This window comes from Salmo salar, chromosome 04 (assembly GCF_965601325.2).
Source record: "Salmo salar chromosome 04, fSalSal1, whole genome shotgun sequence".
NCBI lineage: Eukaryota > Metazoa > Chordata > Actinopteri > Salmoniformes > Salmonidae > Salmo > Salmo salar.
This window is the reverse complement of record NC_138294.1, coordinates 915,001-935,000: the sequence shown is the minus strand read 5'-3', so window position 1 is coordinate 935,000 and position 20,000 is coordinate 915,001. Positions and strand designations below refer to the sequence as shown.

The 20,000-nt window shown below is 46.4% G+C and overlaps 1 protein-coding gene across 1 annotated transcript in view; it reads right to left on the bottom strand.

The window, feature by feature from the left end:
* LOC106596941 (huntingtin) overlaps nucleotides 1-20,000 on the bottom strand; it is a 132,081-nt gene that overhangs the window by 15,650 nt on the left and 96,431 nt on the right. The window contains exons 36-49 of the mRNA XM_082973969.1: nucleotides 18,314-18,450; nucleotides 17,478-17,594; nucleotides 16,544-16,666; nucleotides 15,923-16,194; nucleotides 14,398-14,540; nucleotides 10,730-10,958; nucleotides 10,000-10,141; nucleotides 9,673-9,852; nucleotides 6,628-6,804; nucleotides 5,100-5,176; nucleotides 2,267-2,405; nucleotides 2,060-2,182; nucleotides 1,741-1,957; nucleotides 547-692 (exon numbers count right to left, since the gene is read on the bottom strand). Of these exons, the coding sequence (XP_082830095.1) occupies nucleotides 547-692; nucleotides 1,741-1,957; nucleotides 2,060-2,182; nucleotides 2,267-2,405; nucleotides 5,100-5,176; nucleotides 6,628-6,804; nucleotides 9,673-9,852; nucleotides 10,000-10,141; nucleotides 10,730-10,958; nucleotides 14,398-14,540; nucleotides 15,923-16,194; nucleotides 16,544-16,666; nucleotides 17,478-17,594; nucleotides 18,314-18,450 (2,222 nt within the window). The remainder of the gene's footprint in view (nucleotides 1-546; nucleotides 693-1,740; nucleotides 1,958-2,059; nucleotides 2,183-2,266; nucleotides 2,406-5,099; nucleotides 5,177-6,627; nucleotides 6,805-9,672; nucleotides 9,853-9,999; nucleotides 10,142-10,729; nucleotides 10,959-14,397; nucleotides 14,541-15,922; nucleotides 16,195-16,543; nucleotides 16,667-17,477; nucleotides 17,595-18,313; nucleotides 18,451-20,000) is intronic.

Here is a 20,000-nt window from a genome sequence, read left to right as displayed (position 1 = left end):
ACAACACCATGAAGCAGGGTTTATTCTGGAACAAAAAGGGGCTTAGGTGGTGAGTGAGAGGCCCCCCTATCTTGGCGGTGTAGTGAAAAGTTCAAAGTTTTAAGGAAATTTCCTGCAATTGTAGAAATGTCTCCATGGAGCTGAGAGAAAATGTTGCTGTTTTAAAAGCTACTTTTGGTGAATGATAGGCATGTTGCCATGACTGGTGCTGTGTCCTTCAGCTCAAACATAACATCTAAATCCATAGTGCTAAATTCACTGTTTGGGGGGGAATTTTCAATTCTTCCTGACCGTCTAACTTTTATTTAGGTGATTTTTATTTCTCAAAGATGATAATATTACCAAATACATAAAGTCCATAATCTCTTCTACATACTCTATATCTGGTTTTAGCGGTTTATACATTGAAATGTTTTTCCTAAAATTATTTTTTTTAAATATCTAAAATGTTATAGTGTTTGGACATAGGCGCCCCCCCCAAAAGTATTTTCTCATTGGCCAGGGATAGGGTCAAGTGTTAGAGGTCAGGGATGATAAACTTCTTACCTCGGTCGCCATGGTGATGAAGGTGGCGATGAGATGTTGTTTGTCTTCAGGGATTTGTAGAGGGGAAGGAAGCTGACCCACACACAGCAGATACTGAGACAGTGCTCTACACAGAGACATCACCCGCGGGTAGAGTCCAGCCTCACCTAGAATACACACACAGCAGATACTGAGACAGCTCTACATAGAGAGGGTAGAGCCATGCCTCACCTACAATACACACACAGCAGATACTGAGACAGCTCTACATAGAGAGGGTAGAGCCATGCCTCACCTAGAGAACAACAGAATAATTGACAGGTGAAAGAGACTATCTATCTATCTATATCTATATCTATCTATATATATATATATATATATATATATATAACACACTAGTTTCAGGTTCTGCAAAATATGCTCTTTTAATTTCAAGATAAAGTGCCTTGCTCAAGGGCACAACGGCAGCAGAACCTGGGAGCACCAGGATACCGTAAAGGGCAGCACAGACTATGGTTTTTAGCCGTCTTATGCCAGGGTTTTTCCCCTCACGGCTGAGTCAGTGTGACAGGGTCCAGGTCTGCTGATTACATACCAGTGTGTACGGTCGAAGGCTCTGACAGCGTTCTGACAGCGTCACACATTTTGAGTCTTTATGGTGTCGTGTGGCTGGTGTTACGAGCAGATCACAGTGACCAATAGGAACACGACCGGGAACGGAGTACGTACACAATAACATGATTATTGTGAACCGTCACATTCATATAAATAGTTTGATTAAAAACGTTTACATGCTTTGTCAGAAGAACGATTTATGATCACGTAATCAAAAGAAACGTTCTATCACAGAGACCATGTTATTTTTGAGCATCGTATTTGATTCCGAGTTGGGACATCTAAAGTTACCATGTGAAAACTATTTCTAGGACTCATATCTTTCAGTTGTTTTCCCAACTCCCTCGGGAGGCGAGCGCTGCCTGTGCTGGTAGATGGCTGACGTGGCCTCGCCAGCTAAATGGCCAGAATGGAACCACACACCTGAAGCACATGGTACAATCTGGCCAGGTCCATATCCACAGTTTAACCAGGTAACATCACAGTGTGATAATGGAACAAGACTCAATCTGACGTACAGCGGGGAAAGGCTTTTAGTTGCCAGATCCTCCCATTTTTCAGCCCAGGATTCGAACCAACAACCTTCCGAGTTAGTCTTACCATAGACGATAGCCAGTTTGTCCCAGTAGGGCTCGGCCGGGTCAGGTTTGGCCGGCGGCAGGAAGGAATGGTGTGGAACAGGAAGTAGCTGTGTGACCCCGCTCAGATGATCCAGTGTCACGGCCAGGGCTGTCTCCAATAGCAACGACCCCTGACCCCGGGTTAACCTCTGAACCCCCAGGCTCAGACACGGACAGAGGAGAGACAGGTTGAAGTCCTGGTGGAGAGAGAGAGAGAGAGAGGTCAGTGTGTGCTTTGAGGGATAAGACAGGGTAGTTTGGAGTGTGTGTGTGTGTGTGTATATGTGTGTGTGTGTTACCTTGCAGGTCATGATGGTAGAGAGGTCGTCAGGAGGTAGTTTGGTCAGGAGTTCCGTTGTCTCCAGGAACGACCCGTCACCACGGAGACAACACTGGGACATCACCAAGGCAACATACCACTCCTGGAACAAGACATACACACGTTGAATATGACAGACCCAAACAGACGTTTTATAAAGCACACCGACACACACACACACACACACCTTGTCAGCCTCGACTAGTTCAGGGGCTGGTGGCGGTTCCCCATCCAGGGGGTGTGATGTCACAGGAGGGGAGGGGCTGCTGGTGTCCTCGGCAACGGTGGCTCGGAACCTGTCCAGCAGGGAGTAGAACCTCTGGTGCCTAGCAACAAGAGGCAGGAAATGACATCACACAACATCACCAGCTTTTTGTGGTGAAAATCTCTTAAGAAAGTAGCTTGAGAAAATTATATAATGTCCCATGAATACAGCAGTATGGACACCCCTTCATACACTATATATATAGCAGTATGGACACCCCTTCATACACTATACATACAGCAGTATGGACACCCCTTCATACACTATATATATAGCAGTATGTGGACACCCCTTCATACACTATATATACAGCAGTATGGACACCCCTTCATACACTATATATACAGCAGTATGTGGACACCCCTTCATACACTATATATACAGCAGTGTGTGGACACCCCTTCATACTCTATATATACAGCAGTATGTGGACACCCCTTCATACACTATATATACAGCAGTATGTGGACACCCCTTCCTACACTATATATACACAGCAGTATGGACACCCCTTCATACACTATATATACAGCAGCAGTATGGACACCCCTTCATACACTATATACACAGCAGTATGGACACCCCTTCATACACTATATATACAGCAGTATGGACACCCCTTCATACACTATATCTCCAGCAGTATGGACACCCTTTCATACACTATATATACAGCAGTATGGACACCCCTTCAAAATAGTGGCTTCGGCTATTTCAGCCACACCTGCTGCTGACAGGTGTATAAAATAAGGCACACAGCCATGCAATCTCCATAGACAAACATTGGCAGTAGAATGGCCTTACTAAAGAGCTCAGTGACTTTCAATGTGGCACTGTGATAAGATGCAACCTTTCCAACGAGTCAGTTTGTCAAATTTCTGCCGTGCTAGAGCTGCCCCGGTCAACTGTAAGTGCTGTTATTGTGAAGTGGAAACGTCTAGGAGCAACAACGGCTCAGCCGCAAAGTGGTAGGCCACACAAGCTCACAGAACGGGACCGCTGATTGCTGAAGTGCGTAGCAACAATCACTATCGAGTTCCAAACTGGCTCCGGAAGCAACTTCAGCACAATAACTGTTTGTTGGGAGCTTCATGAAATGGGTTTCCATGGCCGATCAGCAGCACACAAGCCTAAGATCACCATGCACAATGCTAAATGTTGTCTGGAGTGGTGTAAAGCTCACTGCCATTGGACTCTGGAGCAGTGGAAACACGTTCTCTAGAGTGATGAATCACGCTTCATCGTCTGGCAGTCCAAAGGATAAATCTGGGTTTGGCGGATGCCAGGTGAACGCTACCTGCTAGAATGCATAGTGCCAACTGTAAAGTTTGGTGGAGGAGGAATAATGGTCTGGGGCTGTTTTTCATGGTTTGGGCCTCTTAGTTCCAGTGAAGGGAAATCTTAACGATACAGCATACGATGACTTTCAAGATGATTCTGTGCTTCCAACTTTGTGGCAACAGTTTGGGGAAGGCCCTTTCCTGTTTCAGCATGACAATGCCCCCGTGCACAAAGCGAGGTCAATACAGAAATAGTTTGTTGAGATTGGTGTGGAAGAACTTGACTGGCCTGCACAGAGCCCTGACCTCAACCCCATCGATCACCTTTGGGATGAATTGGAACACCGACTGCGAGCCAGGACTAATCGCTCAACAACAGTTCCTGACCTCACTAATGCTCTTGTGGCTGAATGGAAGCAAATCCCCACAGTAATAATCCAACATCTAGTAGAAAGCCTTCCCAGAAGAGTGGAGGCTGTTATAGCAGTAAAGGGGTCGACCAACTCCATATTAATGTCCATGATTTAGTAATGAGATGTTTGACGAGCAGGTGTCCACATACTTTACGTCATGTAGTGATTCATTAAAACAAGAAGATAATGTACATTTGACTAGAATGAGAGGGGAGATGAGAGGAGGAGAGGAGAAGAGAGGAGAGGAGAGGAGAGGAGAGGAGAGGAGAGGGGAGAGGAGAGGAGGAGAGGAGAAGAGAGGAGAGGGGAGATGAGAGGAGGAGAGAAGAAGAGAGGAGAGGGGAGATGAGAGGAGGAGAGGAGAAGAGAGGAGAGGAGAGGAGAGGAGAGGGGAGAGGAGGAGAGGAGAAGAGAGGAGAGGGGAGATGAGAGGAGGAGAGAAGAAGAGAGGAGAGGGGAGATGAGAGGAGGAGAGGAGAAGAGAGGAGAGGGGGAAGAGAGGAGGAGAGAAGAAGAGAGGAGAGGGGAGATGAGAGGAGGAGAGGAGAGGAGAGGAGAGGAGAGGAGAAGAGAGGAGAGGAGAGGGGAGAGGAGGAGAGGAGAGGGGAGATGAGAGGAGGAGAGAAGAAGAGAGGAGAGGGGAGATGAGAGGAGGAGAGGAGAAGAGAGGAGAGGGGGAAGAGAGGAGGAGAGAAGAAGAGAGGAGAGGGGAGATGAGAGGAGGAGAGGAGAAGAGAGGAGAGGGGAGATGAGAGGAGGGGGGGAAGAGAGGAGGAGAGAAGAAGAGAGGAGAGGGGGAAGAGAGGAGGAGAGAAGAAGGAGAAGAGAGGAGGAGAAGAGAAGAGAGGAGAGGAGAGGGGGAAGAGAGGAGGAGAGGAGAAGAGAGGAGAGGAGGAGAGAAGAAGAGAGGAGAGGGGGAAGAAAGGAGGAGAGAAGAAGAGAGGAGAGGGGGAAGAGAGGAGGAGAGAAGAAGAGAGGAGAGGGGGAAGAGAGGAGGAGAGAAGAAGAGAGGAGAGGGGGAAGAGAGGAGGAGAGAGGAAGAGAGGAGAGGAGTATTGTTACCGTTGAGCTAGTCCACTGATCTGAAGGTATTCCTGGATTCTGTCCAGTTCCTCTACTGGCAGCTGGACTAAACTGTTCTATAGAGGAACAGAGAGAGAACATGTTCAGCTGGACTAAACTGTTCTATAGAGGAACAGAGAGAGAACATGTTCAGCTGGACTAAACTGTTCTATAGAGGAACAGAGAGAACATGTTCAGCTGGACTAAACTGTTCTATAGAGGAACAGAGAGAACATGTTCAGCTGGACTAAACTGTTCTATAGAGGAACAGAGAGAACATGTTCAGCTGGACTAAACTGTTCTATAGAGGAACAGAGAGAACATGTTCAGCTGGACTAAACTGTTCTATAGAGGAACAGAGAGAACATGTTCAGCTGGACTATACTGTTCTATAGAGGAACAGAGAGAGAACATGTTCAGCTGGACTAAACTGTTCTATAGAGGAACAGAGAGAGAACATGTTCAGCTGGACTAAACTGTTCTATAGAGGAACAGAGAGAGAACATGTTCAGCTGGACTAAACTGTTCTATAGAGGAACAGAGAGAGAACATGTTCAGCTGGACTAAACTGTTCTATAGAGGAACAGAGAGAGAACATGTTCAGCTGGACTAAACTGTTCTATAGAGGAACAGAGAGAACATGTTCAGCTGGACTATACTGTTCTATAGAGGAACAGAGAGAGAACATGTTCAGCTGGACTATACTGTTCTATAGAGGAACAGAGAGAGAACATGTTCAGCTGGACTAAACTGTTCTATAGAGGAACAGAGAGAGAACATGTTCAGCTGGACTAAACTGTTCTATAGAGGAACAGAGAGAACATGTTCAGCTGGACTAAACTGTTCTATAGAGGAACAGAGAGAGAACATGTTCAGCTGGACTAAACTGTTCTATAGAGGAACAGAGAGAACATGTTCAGCTGGACTAAACTGTTCTATAGAGGAACAGAGAGAGAACATGTTCAGCTGGACTAAACTGTTCTATAGAGGAACAGAGAGAACATGTTCAGCTGGACTAAACTGTTCTATAGAGGAACAGAGAGAGAACATGTTCAGCTGGACTAAACTGTTCTATAGAGGAACAGAGAGAACATGTTCAGCTGGACTAAACTGTTCTATAGAGGAACAGAGAGAGAACATGTTCAGCTGGACTAAACTGTTCTATAGAGGAACAGAGAGAACATGTTCAGCTGGACTAAACTGTTCTATAGAGGAACAGAGAGAACATGTTCAGCTGGACTAAACTGTTCTATAGAGGAACAGAGAGAGAACATGTTCAGCTGGACTAAACTGTTCTATAGAGGAACAGAGAGAACATGTTCAGCTGGACTAAACTGTTCTATAGAGGAACAGAGAGAGAACATGTTCAGCTGGACTAAACTGTTCTATAGAGGAACAGAGAGAACATGTTCAGCTGGACTAAACTGTTCTATAGAGGAACAGAGAGAACATGTTCAGCTGGACTAAACTGTTCTATAGAGGAACAGAGAGAAACATGTTCAGCTGGACTAAACTGTTGTATATCTACCTGTAGTGTTTCAGCCAGCAGCATTTCCACCCTCCTGCAGGCCAGAGTATCAACCATACGAGCCAGGACTCTGAAAGGAGTATTCAGTAGTTTGTCTACGTAGAGCATCAACAGAGAACCAGACTGGGACAGGTGAATCCCTTCTAGACACTGAAGAGTCTTCTTCAACATGGTGGGCTATGGGGGGGAGAGAGAGGGAGAGGAGAGAGAGAGAGAGACAGAGAGAGAGACAGAGAGCGAGACAGAGAGCGAGAGAGAGAGCGAGAGAGAGAGACAGAGAGCGAGACAGAGAGCGAGACAGAGAGCGAGACAGAGAGCGAGACAGAGAGCGAGAGAGAGAGCGAGACAGAGAGCGAGACAGAGAGCGAGACAGAGAGCGAGACAGAGAGCGAGACAGAGAGCGAGAGAGAGAGCGAGACAGAGAGCGAGACAGAGAGCGAGACAGAGAGCGAGACAGAGAGCGAGACAGAGAGCGAGACAGAGAGCGAGACAGAGAGCGAGACAGAGAGCGAGACAGAGAGCGAGAGAGAGAGCGAGAGAGAGAGCGAGACAGAGAGCGAGACAGAGAGCGAGAGAGAGAGCGAGAGAGAGAGCGAGACAGAGAGAGAGACAGAGAGCGAGACAGAGAGCGAGACAGAGAGCGAGACAGAGAGCGAGAGAGAGAGCGAGAGAGAGAGCGAGAGAGAGAGCGAGACAGAGAGCGAGACAGAGAGCGAGACAGAGAGCGAGACAGAGAGCGAGACAGAGAGCGACAGAGAGAGAGACAGGGAGAACGAGCATTATCACTTTTATACAACCCGTTACTAATAATGATTTCCATAGTTTAATTAAAAAAAATATTTTGCTTAATTTATTCATACTATTTCATCCTTCCACAAGATATAGTCCTGACACAAATCTAGGGTTACTACCCAAACCGGTTGGTCGTTCATTCTGTCTGTTCAGTTTCCTCTCAGAGACCCAGTCGTTCATTCTGTCTGTTCAGTTTCCTCTCAGAGACCCAGTCGTTCATTCTGTCTGTTCAGTTTCCTCTCAGAGACCCAGTCGTTCATTCTGTCTGTTCAGTTTCCAGAGACCCAGTCGTTCATTCTGTCTGTTCAGTTTCCTCTCAGAGACCCAGTCGTTCATTCTGTCTGTTCAGTTTCCTCTCAGAGACCCAGTCGTTCATTCTGTCTGTTCAGTTTCCTCTCAGAGACCCAGTCGTTCATTCTGTCTGTTCAGTTTCCTCTCAGAGACCCAGTCGTTCATTCTGTCTGTTCAGTTTCCTCTCAGAGACCCAGTCGTTCATTCTGTCTGTTCAGTTTCCTCTCAGAGACCCAGTCGTTCATTCTGTCTGTTCAGTTTCCTCTCAGAGACCCAGTCGTTCATTCTGTCTGTTCAGTTTCCTCTCAGAGACCCAGTCGTTCATTCTGTCTGTTCAGTTTCCTCTCAGAGACCCAGTCGTTCATTCTGTCTGTTCAGTTTCCTCTCAGAGACCCAGTCGTTCATTCTGTCTGTTCAGATTCCTCTCAGAGACCCAGTCGTTCATTCTGTCTGTTCAGTTTCCAGAGACCCAGTCGTTCATTCTGTCTGTTCAGTTTCCTCTCAGAGACCCAGTCGTTCATTCTGTCTGTTCAGTTTCCTCTCAGAGACCCAGTCGTTCATTCTGTCTGTTCAGTTTCCTCTCAGAGACCCAGTCGTTCATTCTGTCTGTTCAGTTTCCTCTCAGAGACCCAGTCGTTCATTCTGTCTGTTCAGTTTCCAGAGACCCAGTCGTTCATTCTGTCTGTTCAGTTTCCTCTCAGAGACCCAGTCGTTCATTCTGTCTGTTCAGTTTCCTCTCAGAGACCCAGTCGTTCATTCTGTCTGTTCAGTTTCCAGAGACCCAGTCGTTCATTCTGTCTGTTCAGTTTCCTCTCAGAGACCCAGTCGTTCATTCTGTCTGTTCAGTTTCCTCTCAGAGACCCAGTCGTTCATTCTGTCTGTTCAGTTTCCTCTCAGAGACCCAGTCGTTCATTCTGTCTGTTCAGTTTCCTCTCAGAGACCCAGTCGTTCATTCTGTCTGTTCAGTTTCCAGAGACCCAGTCGTTCATTCTAAATGTTCTATTGCCCTACTGGCTGGCGAAGTTCTTATTCCATGCTTGCTAGCTAGCCAACTACGGCTAACTTACAGTCACATCAAACAGTGCAGCCAGAATAACAACAGTAGCTGCATTTACATTTGTTTTAAGTTGTTTTCTAGTGACATTTAATTGGACACATCCATAACAATGAGCTAATGAGGCGTGATTTCTCCTGGAGTAGAAAATGTTCTCACTCGTCAGGACACTGTTGTTCAGAGGAGCTAGTCAACAACACAGCTAACAACACAGCTAACAACACAGCTAACAACACAGCTAACAACACAGCTAACAACACAGCTAACAACACAGCTAACACAATCACTTCAAACTGAAGCTGGAAACACTGCAAACCAGCTGAACTTCGTTTGGTTTTACCTGTTTGCAAATGATATTTCTTTGTATATATCCATAAACATGATGCTGATTCATGATTTAGACTGGCTGATAAAAGCAACCTGTCTGTCTGTCTTGTCCCGACTCGTTCATTACTATTGGACAGCTGGAGATTTGAATTTGAATATTGAAACAATGTTGTAAATGTCAGAGAGACAGACAGCAATGTTTATACAAATCTCCGCTGTTGAAAACTAAACGTTAGTCTAAAAGAAATGTGAGATAATGTCTATATGCTTTTTATAGTGGAGAACAAGTTTATACATTGCCTGGCTGGGCTGATGAGACAGTGGATTGCGCAGTCAGATGGAACAGAGTAAATAGGCATTTTAACGACATACATTTAGCCGGTAGTAACTTGTGGAATAGACTCCGGCTGGAATGCGGTTTTAACCAATCAGCATTCAGGATTACACCCACCCGTTGTATAAACAGAGCAATAAACGAGTGTGTACTGTCGAGAGGTTGTCACGTCTACTCTGTATTAGTCTACAGTGTGTGTGTGTGTGTGTGTGTGTGTGTGTGTGTGTGTGTGTGTGTGTGTACTAACTGTAGAGAGGTTGTCACAGCGTGACTGTATAGCCTGTATAAACAGTCCCGAGGCGGCAGAGTTGCGGTGCACGGCACTGATGAAGTCCTGCACCGGAGGCTCATGGGAAAGGTTGATGAGGTCACGGACGTGGTTGACGATCAGCCAGGTCAGGTGCTCCGAGTCGTGCAGGTTCTGACACTACAGAGGGAGAGAGGAGGATTATGGGTAAGAGAAGGCAGTCAAGTGGAACATTCTGGAAAGGTAGAATAAAAACAAAGAGTCACAGCAGTTATAACGCTTAATAGCTCCCCAGTTATAATGCTTTATAGGGACCTATAGTCTCACCACGTAGTCACAGAAGAGAATGAGTCCTCCCCTGCGTACGATCTCTCTGTTACACATGGCCAGCCTGGCCTCTGGTCTCTCCTCCTCCACCCCTCCTGAGGAATGAGGGCTCAGCAGCTTGGTGCAGGACAGACTCTGTCTCCTACAGAGGGAGGTGGAGGGAGAGTCATATCATTTAGGATTTGGTGCGTGTTCGCCCGTGTGTCTGTCCGTTCCTCCATCCGTGTGTGTATGTATGTCCGTCCGTCTGTGGTTGTATGTCTGTGTGAGTGAGAGACAGAGAGACCTACCTGGGTGTCTGGTGTACTTCAGAGAGAGACCTACCTGGGTGTCTGGTGTACCTCAGAGAGAGACCTACCTGGGTGTCTGGTGTACCTCAGAGAGAGACCTACCTGGGTGTCTGGTGTACCTCAGAGAGAGACCTACCTGGGTGTCTGGTGTACCTCAGAGAGAGACCTACCTGGGTTTCCGGTGTACCTCAGAGAGAGACCTACCTGGGTGTCTGGTGTACCTCAGAGAGACCTACCTGGGTGTCTGGTGTACCTCAGAGAGAGACCTACCTGGGTGTCTGGTGTACCTCAGAGAGAGACCTACCTGGGTGTCTGGTGTACCTCAGAGAGAGACCTACCTGGGTGTCTGGTGTACCTCAGAGAGAGACCTACCTGGGTGTCTGGTGTACCTCAGAGAGAGACCTACCTGGGTGTCTGGTGTACCTCAGAGAGAGACCTACCTGGGTGTCTGGTGTACCTCTGTCCACCAGCTGTAGTTGGTGTAGTTGATGATGAGGAGGACTTGGCACCAGAGCAGAACCAGAGAGGGGTGTGTGGTCACCAGGCAGCCCACCATGGCATTAAGACCCTCTAGGGGGTAGAATACACCACTGACCCCTGGACCTCCACCCAGACCAGCCTCACCCTTCAGGAGACGGGTGGCTGCTGCCGTGATCCTACGGAACATGCCTGGAGAGAGAGAGGGGAGGGAGGGAGTTCATATTAACATTCATAAATATGTGTAGGCATATATATCTATCTATCACTAAATGTATGTGTGTGATATATTAGAGGTTGACCGATTAATAAGAATGGCAGATTAATTAGGGCCGATTTAAAGTTTTCATAACAATCGGTAATCGGTATTTTTGGCCACCGATTTGCCAATTATTATTTATTTTTTTACACATTTATTTAACTAGGCAAGTCAGGTTAAGAACACATTCTTATTTTCAATGACGGCCTAGGAACGGGGGTTAACTGCCTTGTTCAGGGGGGATTCGCGGATTCGTTTTTGCAACCTTCCGGTTACTAGTCCAACGCTCTAACCACCTGCCTTACATTGCACTCCACGAGGAGCCTGCATGGCAGGCTGACTACCTGTTACACGAGGGCAGCAAGAAGCCAAGGTAAGTTGCTAGCTAGCATTAAACTTATTTTATAAAAAACGATCAATCTTAACATAATCACTAGTTAAACTAGTAATATCATCAACCATGTGTAGTTATCTAGCGTGTCCTGCGTTGCATATAATCGATGCGGTGCCTGTTAATTTATCATTGAATCACAGCCTACTTCACCAAACGGGTGTTGATTTAACAAGCGCATTTGTGAAAAAAAGCACTGCCGTTGCACCAATGTGTACCTAACCATAAACATTAATGCCTTTCTTTAAAATCAATACACAAGTATATATTTTTAACTTCTCTTGGGTCGGGGGCAGTATTTCCACTGCCGGATGAAAAGCGTACGCAAATTAAACGGCCTACTACTCGGGCCCAGGAACTAGAATATGCATATTATTAGTAGATTTGGATAGAAAACACTCTGACGTTTCTAAAACTGTTTGAATGATGTCTGTGAGTATAACAGAACTCATATGGCAGGCAAAAACCTGAGAAAAATCTAACCAGGAAGTGGGAATTCTGGTGCTTGTAGTCCTTTCAAGTCATTGCCTATCGAACACACAGTGACTTAGGGTTCATTTTGTACTTCCTAAGGCTTCCACTAGATGTCAACAGTCTTTAGAAAGTTGTTTGAGGCGTCTATGATGAACAGAGAGCGAACAGAGGAAGTTGGAAGTTGTTGACTCAGGAAAGCACTGGCGTTCATTGGCGCACATTCACGTGAGCGTTAGCTGTGTTCCAAAACGTTTTTCAAGACACTGGAATCGTCCGGTTGGAATATTATTGAAGTTCTAAGTGAAAAAGGCCCTAAAGATTGATGCTATACAACGTTTGACATGTTTGAACGAACGTAAATGTAACTTTTTTTTACTTTTCGTCGTGACATTTTCCGCGCGCTTCCTACACTTGGAGTAGTTTACTGAACGCGGAAACAAAAAGGAGGTATTTGGACATAAATTATGGACTTAATCGAACAAAACAACATTTATTGTGGACCTGGGATTCCTGGAAGTGCCTTCTGATGAAGATCATCAAGGGTAAGTGAATATTTCTAATGCTATTTATGATTTTAGATGACTCCAAAATGGCGGGTATCTGTATTGTCTGGTGTATTTTTCTGAGCGCCGTACTCAGATTATTGCAAAGTGTGCTTTCCCCGTGAAGCTTTTTTGAAATCTGTCACAGCGGTTGCATAAAGGAGATGTTTATCTGTAATTCTTTGAATAACAGTTTAATATATTATCAACGTTTACGATGAGTATTTTTGTAAATTGTTGTACTGATTCACCGACAGTATTGGAGGCAAAATATTTTCTGAACATCACGCGCCAATGTAAAATTGGGTTTATGGATATAAATATGAACTTTATCGAACAAAAAATGCATGTATTGTGTAACATGATCATCTGATGAAGATCGTCAAAGGTTAGTGCATAATTTTAGCTGGTTTTCTGGTTTTTGTGACACCTGTCCTTGCTAGGAAAATGGCTGTGTGGTTTTTCTTGTGTTGGAACTGTCCTAACATAATCTAACTTTATGCTTTCGCCATAAAGCCTTTTTGAAATCGGACAATGTGGTTACATTAAGGAGACGTGTACCTTTAAAATGGTGTAAAATAGTCGTCTGTTTGAGAACATTGAATTATGACATTTTGTGGTTTTGAATTTGGCGCTCTGATTTTTCACTGGCTGTTGAATAGTGTGAACCGTGAGTGGGACGGTAGCGTCCCACCTGCCCAAGAGAGGTTAAACCTGCATATTTAGTTAATATTGCCTGCTAACATGAAATTGTGTCACTGCTCTTGCGTTCATTGCACGCAGAGTCAGGGTATATGCAACAGTTTGGGCCGCCTGGCTCGTTGAACTAATTTGCCAGAATTTTACGTAATTATGACATAACATTGAAGGTCGTGCAATGTAACAGCAATATTTAGACTTATGGATGCCACCCGTTAGGTAAAATACGGAACGGTTCCGTATTTCCCTGAAAGAAAAAACGTTTTGTTTTCGAGATGATAGTTTCCAGATTCGACCATATTAATGACCTAAGGCTCGTATTTCTGTGTGTTTATTATATTATAATTAATTCTATGATTTGATAGAGCAATCTGACTGAGCGGTGGTATGCAGCAGCAGGCTCGTAAGCATTCATTCAAACAGCACTTTCGTGCGTTTTGCCAGCAGCTCTTCGCAATGCTTCAAGCATTGCGCTGTTTATGACTTCAAGCCTATCAACTCCCAAGATGAGGCTGGTGTACCCGATGTGAAATGGTTAGCTAGTTAGCCGGGTGCACGCTAATCGCGTTTCAAACGTCACTCGCTCTGAGACTCGGAGTAGTTGTTCCCCTTGCTCTGCATGGGTAACGCTGCTTCGAGGGTGGCTGTTGTCGATGTTTTCCTGGTTCGAGCCCAGGTAGGAGCGAGGAGAGGGACAGAAGCTATACTGTTACACTGGCAATACTAAAGTGCCTATAAGAACATCCAATAGTCAAAGGTAAATGAAATACAAATCATAGAGAGAGAAATAGTCCTATAATTCCTATAATAACTACAACCTAAAACTTCTTACCTGGGAATATTGAAGACTCATGTTAAAAGGAACCACCAGCTTTCATATGTTCCCATGTTCTGAGCAAGGCACTTAAACGTTAGCTTTCTTACATGGCACATATTGCACTTTTACTTTCTTCTCCAACACTTTGTTTTTGCATTATTTAAACCAAATTGAACATGTTTCATTATTTATTTGAGGCTAAATTGATTTTATTGATGTATTATATTAAGTTAAAATAAGTGTTCATTCAGTATTGTTGTAATTGTCATTATTACAAATAAATGTAAAAAATAAAATAAATAAATCAAACAAAATAAAAGCGATACCGATTAATCGGCATCGGGTTTTTGGTCCTCCAATAAATCGGTATCGGCGTTGAAAAATAATAATCGGTCAACCTCTAGTATATATATATATATATCTCTAAATGTGTGTATCTGTCCACTCACCACTCTTGAAGATGTGTATGAGACACATTAACAGAGTCCCCAGCTGTTGACAGTAGAACGTGTGTTGCTGTTCTGTCATGTCAACCTTCACCTGTCTGGTAGAGATGTCCTCTAACATCACTCCTACTAGCTGGAGTAGGAACCTGGAGAGAGGAGAGGAGAGGAGACATCACTCCTACTAGCTGGAGTAGGAACCTGGAGAGAGGAGAGGAGACATCACTCCTACTAGCTGGAGTAGGAACCTGGAGAGAGGAGAGGAGACATCACTCCTACTAGCTGGAGTAGGAACCTGGAGAGAGGAGAGGAGAGGAGACATCACTCCTACTAGCTGGAGTAGAAACCTGGAGAGAGGAGAGGAGAGGAGACATCACTCCTACTAGCTGGAGTAGGAACCTGGAGAGAGGAGAGGAGAGGAGACATCACTCCTACTAGCTGGAGTAGGAACCTGGAGAGAGGAGAGGAGACATCACTCCTACTAGCTGGAGTAGGAACCTGGAGAGAGGAGACATCTAATAAGGCCTTCATGGTCGAATTGCTGCAAAGAAACCACTACTAAAGGACACCAATAAGAAGAAGAGACTTGCTTGGGCCAAGAAACACAAGCAATGGACATTAGAATGGTGGAAATCTGTCCTTTGGTCTGATGAGTCCAAATGTGCGATTTTTGGTTCCAACCGCCGTGTCTTTGTGAGATACAGAGTAGGTGAACGGATGATCTCTGCATGTGTGGTTCCCACCGTGAAGCATGGAGGAGGAGGTGTGATCGTGTGGGGGTGCTTTGCTGGTGACTGTCAGTGATTTATTTAGAATTCAAGGCACACTTAACCAGCATGGCGACGCCAGCATTCTGCAGCGATACGCCTTTCCATCTGGTTTGGGCTTAGTGGGACTATCATTTGTTTTTCAACAGGACAATGACCCAACACACCTCCAGGCTGTGTAAGGGCTATTTGACCAAGAAGGAGAGTGATGGAGTGCTGCATTAGATGACATGGCCTCCACAATCCCCTGACCTCAAACCAATTGAGATGGTTTGGGATGAGTTGGACCACAGAGTGAAGGAAAAGCACCCAACAAGTCCTCAGCATATGTGGGAACTCCTTCAAGACTGTTGGAAAAGCATTCCAGGTGAAGCTGGCTGAGAGAATGCCAAGAGTGTGCAAAGCTGTCATCAAGGCAAAGGGTGGCTACTTTGAAGAATCTCAAATGTAAAATATATTTTGATTTGTTTAACACTTTTTTGGTTACTACATGATTCCATATGTGTTATTTCATAGTGTTGATGTCTTCACTATTATTCTACAACGTAGAAAATAGTAAAAATAAAGGAAAACCTTGAACGAGTAGGTGTGTCCAAACTTTTGACTGGTACTGTATATTTTTAAAGTGAGGTTGACAATTTTTAAATATCGCGCTCTCTCATATTCCTAAACGATCAAGAGTCAACTTTGACCCCTAAAAGTGTGTACCTGGGGTCAACCATAATAACCACAGAGCAACCGTGAAGACCCGATCCGGCACTCACCTGGCAAAGGTCTCCTCCGGCAGCACCCGCTCTCCGTTGGCCTCCTGGTTGTCGGGGGCGACAGTTGCCGGGGTCGCCAGAGGCAGTTGCGGGGGCGACGAGAGGCTGCTGTCGTCGTGGAGATGTCGGATGGTGGGACAGGAGAGGAGGAGAGGAGAGAGGGAGAGCTCGTGGACACGAGAGAGGACTATGTCTTCAGTGGACTGAGAGATGAGGACTCTGAGGACAGCCAAGACACCTGATACCCACAACTGAACTGTGTTGACATTAGCCTGGGGAGGGAGGGAGAGGAGGAGGGAGTGGGGGAGGGAGTGGGGGAGAGAGGAGGAGAGAGGAGGGGGGAGAGAGAGGAGGAGGGAGGGAGGGAGTGGGGGAGAGAGAGGAATGGAGGGAAGGAGAGGAGGAGAGAGTGGGGGAGAGGGAGGGAGAGGAGGGAGTGGGGGAGAGAGAGGAGGAGGGAGGGAGGGAGGGAGAGAGAGGAGGAGGGAGGGAGGGAGGGAGGGAGGGAGGGAGGGAGGGAGGGAGGGAGGGAGGGAGGGAGGGAGGGAGGGAAGAGAGTTAGCCTCAGTAAAGACCTGGCAACGATTGAATTATCCAAAAGCCAAATTCCGTGTGTCTCACCATGGTAGCAGGTGTAGTGAACATTCCCTTCAGCAGCATATCTACCGGGCGGAGAGAGGAGGGGGCAACCGTCTCAAACAGAGTGTTCAACACTCCCAGAGCCTCAGGGGAGTCCAGGTGCATCTAGGACACAACACGAAATCAGTTGACATCACCTCAGGTCCTGTGTTACTCCCTCAGTGACACACTACAGGATGACATCACCTCAGGTCCTGTGTTACTACCTCAGTGACACACTACAGGATGACATCACCTCAGGTCCTCTGTTACTACCTCAGTGACACTACAGGATGACATCACCTCAGGTCCTGTGTTACTCCCTCAGTGACACACTACAGGATGACATCACCTCAGGTCCTCTGTTACTACCTCAGTGACACTACAGGATGACATCACCTCAGGTCCTGTGTTACTCCCTCAGTGACACACTACAGGTAGACATCACCTCAGGTCCTGTGTTACTACCTCAGTGACACACTACAGGTAGACATCACCTCAGGTCCTCTGTTACTACCTCAGTGACACACTACAGGTAGACATCACCTCAGGTCCTGTGTTACTACCTCAGTGACACTACAGGATGACATCACCTCAGGTCCTGTGTTACTCCCTCAGTGACACACTACAGGATGACATCACCTCAGGTCCTCTGTTACTACCTCAGTGACACACTACAGGTAGACATCACCCCAGGTCCTCTGTTACTACCTCAGTGACACACTACAGGTAGACATCACCTCAGGTCCTGTGTTACTCCCTCAGTGACACACTACAGGTAGACATCACCTCAGGTCCTGTGTTACTACCTCAGGAACGGGAGTGAAATTCTAGAGTCAAGTTTGGGACGGGATTGACAGTCTATAGGAACAGGCAGAGCAGGAATCATTTTATATAAGTTTACAAGCTCTCCGTCTCTCTCTCACTGTGTTCGGACCTGTTGTTTTCCTATCATGGGCAGTATGATGTCAGCGATCTGTCTGGACAGTCTCTTCCACTTGTCCTCGTTCTCCTTGTGACACTGCTGGAGGACCAGGATGAACATCTCCAGCACCTAAACACAGAAGCACAGGGGTCAAAGGTCACACAGGTGAAAATGTTACATGGTTGTAATGGTTGCATGGTTCAAATATTTAATGGTTCCAAAGTACAATGGTTCCATGGTTCCAAAGTACAAAGGTTCCAAAGTACAAAGGTTCCAAAGTACAAAGGTTCCAAAGTACAAAGGTTTCATGGTTCCAAAGTACAAAGGTTCCAAAGTACAAAGGTTCCAAAGTACCAAGGTTCCAAAGTACCATGGTTCCAAAGTTCCATGGTTGCAAAGTACCACGGTTCCATGGTTCCAAAGTACCAAGGTTCAAAAGTACCAAGGTCCCATGGTTCCAAAGTACCATGGTTCCAAAGTACCATCGTTCCAAAGTACCATGGTTCCAAAGTACCATGGTTCCAAAGTACCAAGGTTCCAAAGTACCATGGTTCCAAAGTACCAAGGTTTCATGGTTCCAAAGTACCAAGGTTCCAAAGTACCAAGGTTCCAAAGTACCAAGGTTCCATGGTTCCAAAGTACCAAGGTTCCATGGTTCCAAAGTACCAAGGTTGCAAAGTACCAAGGTTCCATGGTTCCAAAGTACCAAGGTTCCAAAGTACCAAGGTTCCATGGTTCCAAAGTACCAAGGTTTCATGGTTCCAAAGTACCATGGTTTCATGGTTCCAAAGTACCATGGTTTCATGGTTCCAAAGTACCAAGGTTCCATGGTTCCAAAGTGTGTTTACCTGGTGGTACTGTATGAGTCTCAGCAGCATGGAGACCACCACCTCTTTCTGGGTGTCCAGTTCCTTCCCAGCGTCAGCCTTGTTGGAGCCTCTCAGAACAAACAGGTCATGGACTATAGGCTGCAGGGCTGGGATGGCTGTATGGGGAGAAAGACCCAGTCAGACAAGATGGAGGAGAAAGACCCAGTCAGACAAGATGGAGGAGAAAGACCCAGTCAGACAAGATGGAGGAGAAAGACCCAGTCAGACAAGATGGAGGAGAAAGACCCAGTCAGACAAGGAGACGGAGGAGAAAGACCCAGTCAGACAAGAAGACGGAGGAGAAAGACCCAGTCAGACAAGAAGATGGAGGAGAACAACCCAGTCAGACAAGAAGATGGAGGAGAAAGACCCAGTCAGACAAGAAGACGGAGGAGAAAGACCCAGTCAGACAAGATGGAGGAGAAAGACCCAGTCAGACAAGATGGAGGAGAAAGACCCAGTCAGACAAGATGGAGGAGAAAGACCCAGTCAGACAAGGAGGCGGAGGAGAAAGACCCAGTCAGACAAGAAGACAGGAAGAGAAAGACCCAGTCAGACAAGGAGATGGAGGAGAAAGACCCAGTCAGACAAGGAGACGGAGGAGAAAGACCCAGTCAGACAAGGAGACGGGAGGAGAAAGACCCAGTCAGACAAGGAGACGGGAGGAGAAAGACCCAGTCAGACAAGAAGATGGAGGAGAAAGACCCAGTCAGACAAGGAGACGGAGGAGAAAGACCCAGTCAGACAAGAAGATGGAGGAGAAAGACCCAGTCAGACAAGAAGATGGAGGAGAAAGACCCAGTCAGACAAGGAGACGGAGGAGAAAGACCCAGTCAGACAAGAAGATGGAGGAGAAAGACCCAGTCAGACAAGAAGACGGAGGAGAAAGACCCAGTCAGACAAGAAGATGGAGGAGAAAGACCCAGTCAGACAAGGAGACGGAGGAGAAAGACCCAGTCAGACAAGAAGATGGAGGAGAAAGACCCAGTCAGACAAGAAGACGGAGGAGAAAGACCCAGTCAGACAAGAAGACGGAGGAGAAAGACCCAGTCAGACAAGAAGATGGAGGAGAAAGACCCAGTCAGACAAGGAGACGGAGGAGAAAGACCCAGTCAGACAAGGAGACGGAGGAGAAAGACCCAGTCAGACAAGGAGACGGAGGAGAAAGACCCAGTCAGACAAGAAGACGGAGGAGAAAGACCCAGTCAGACAAGAAGACGGAGGAGAAAGACCCAGTCAGACAAGAAGATGGAGGAGAAAGACCCAGTCAGACAAGAAGATGGAGGAGAAAGACCCAGTCAGACAAGAAGATGGAGGAGAAAGACCCAGTCAGACAAGGAGACGGAGGAGAAAGACCCAGTCAGACAAGAAGATGGAGGAGAAAGACCCAGTCAGACAAGAAGACGGAGGAGAACAACCCAGTCAGACAAGAAGATGGAGGAGAAAGACCCAGTCAGACAAGAAGACGGAGGAGAAAGACCCAGTCAGACAAGAAGACGGAGGAGAAAGACCCAGTCAGACAAGAAGATGGAGGAGAAAGACCCAGTCAGACAAGAAGACGGAGGAGAACAACCCAGTCAGACAAGAAGATGGAGGAGAAAGACCCAGTCAGACAAGAAGACGGAGGAGAAAGACCCAGTCAGACAAGAAGATGGAGGAGAAAGAC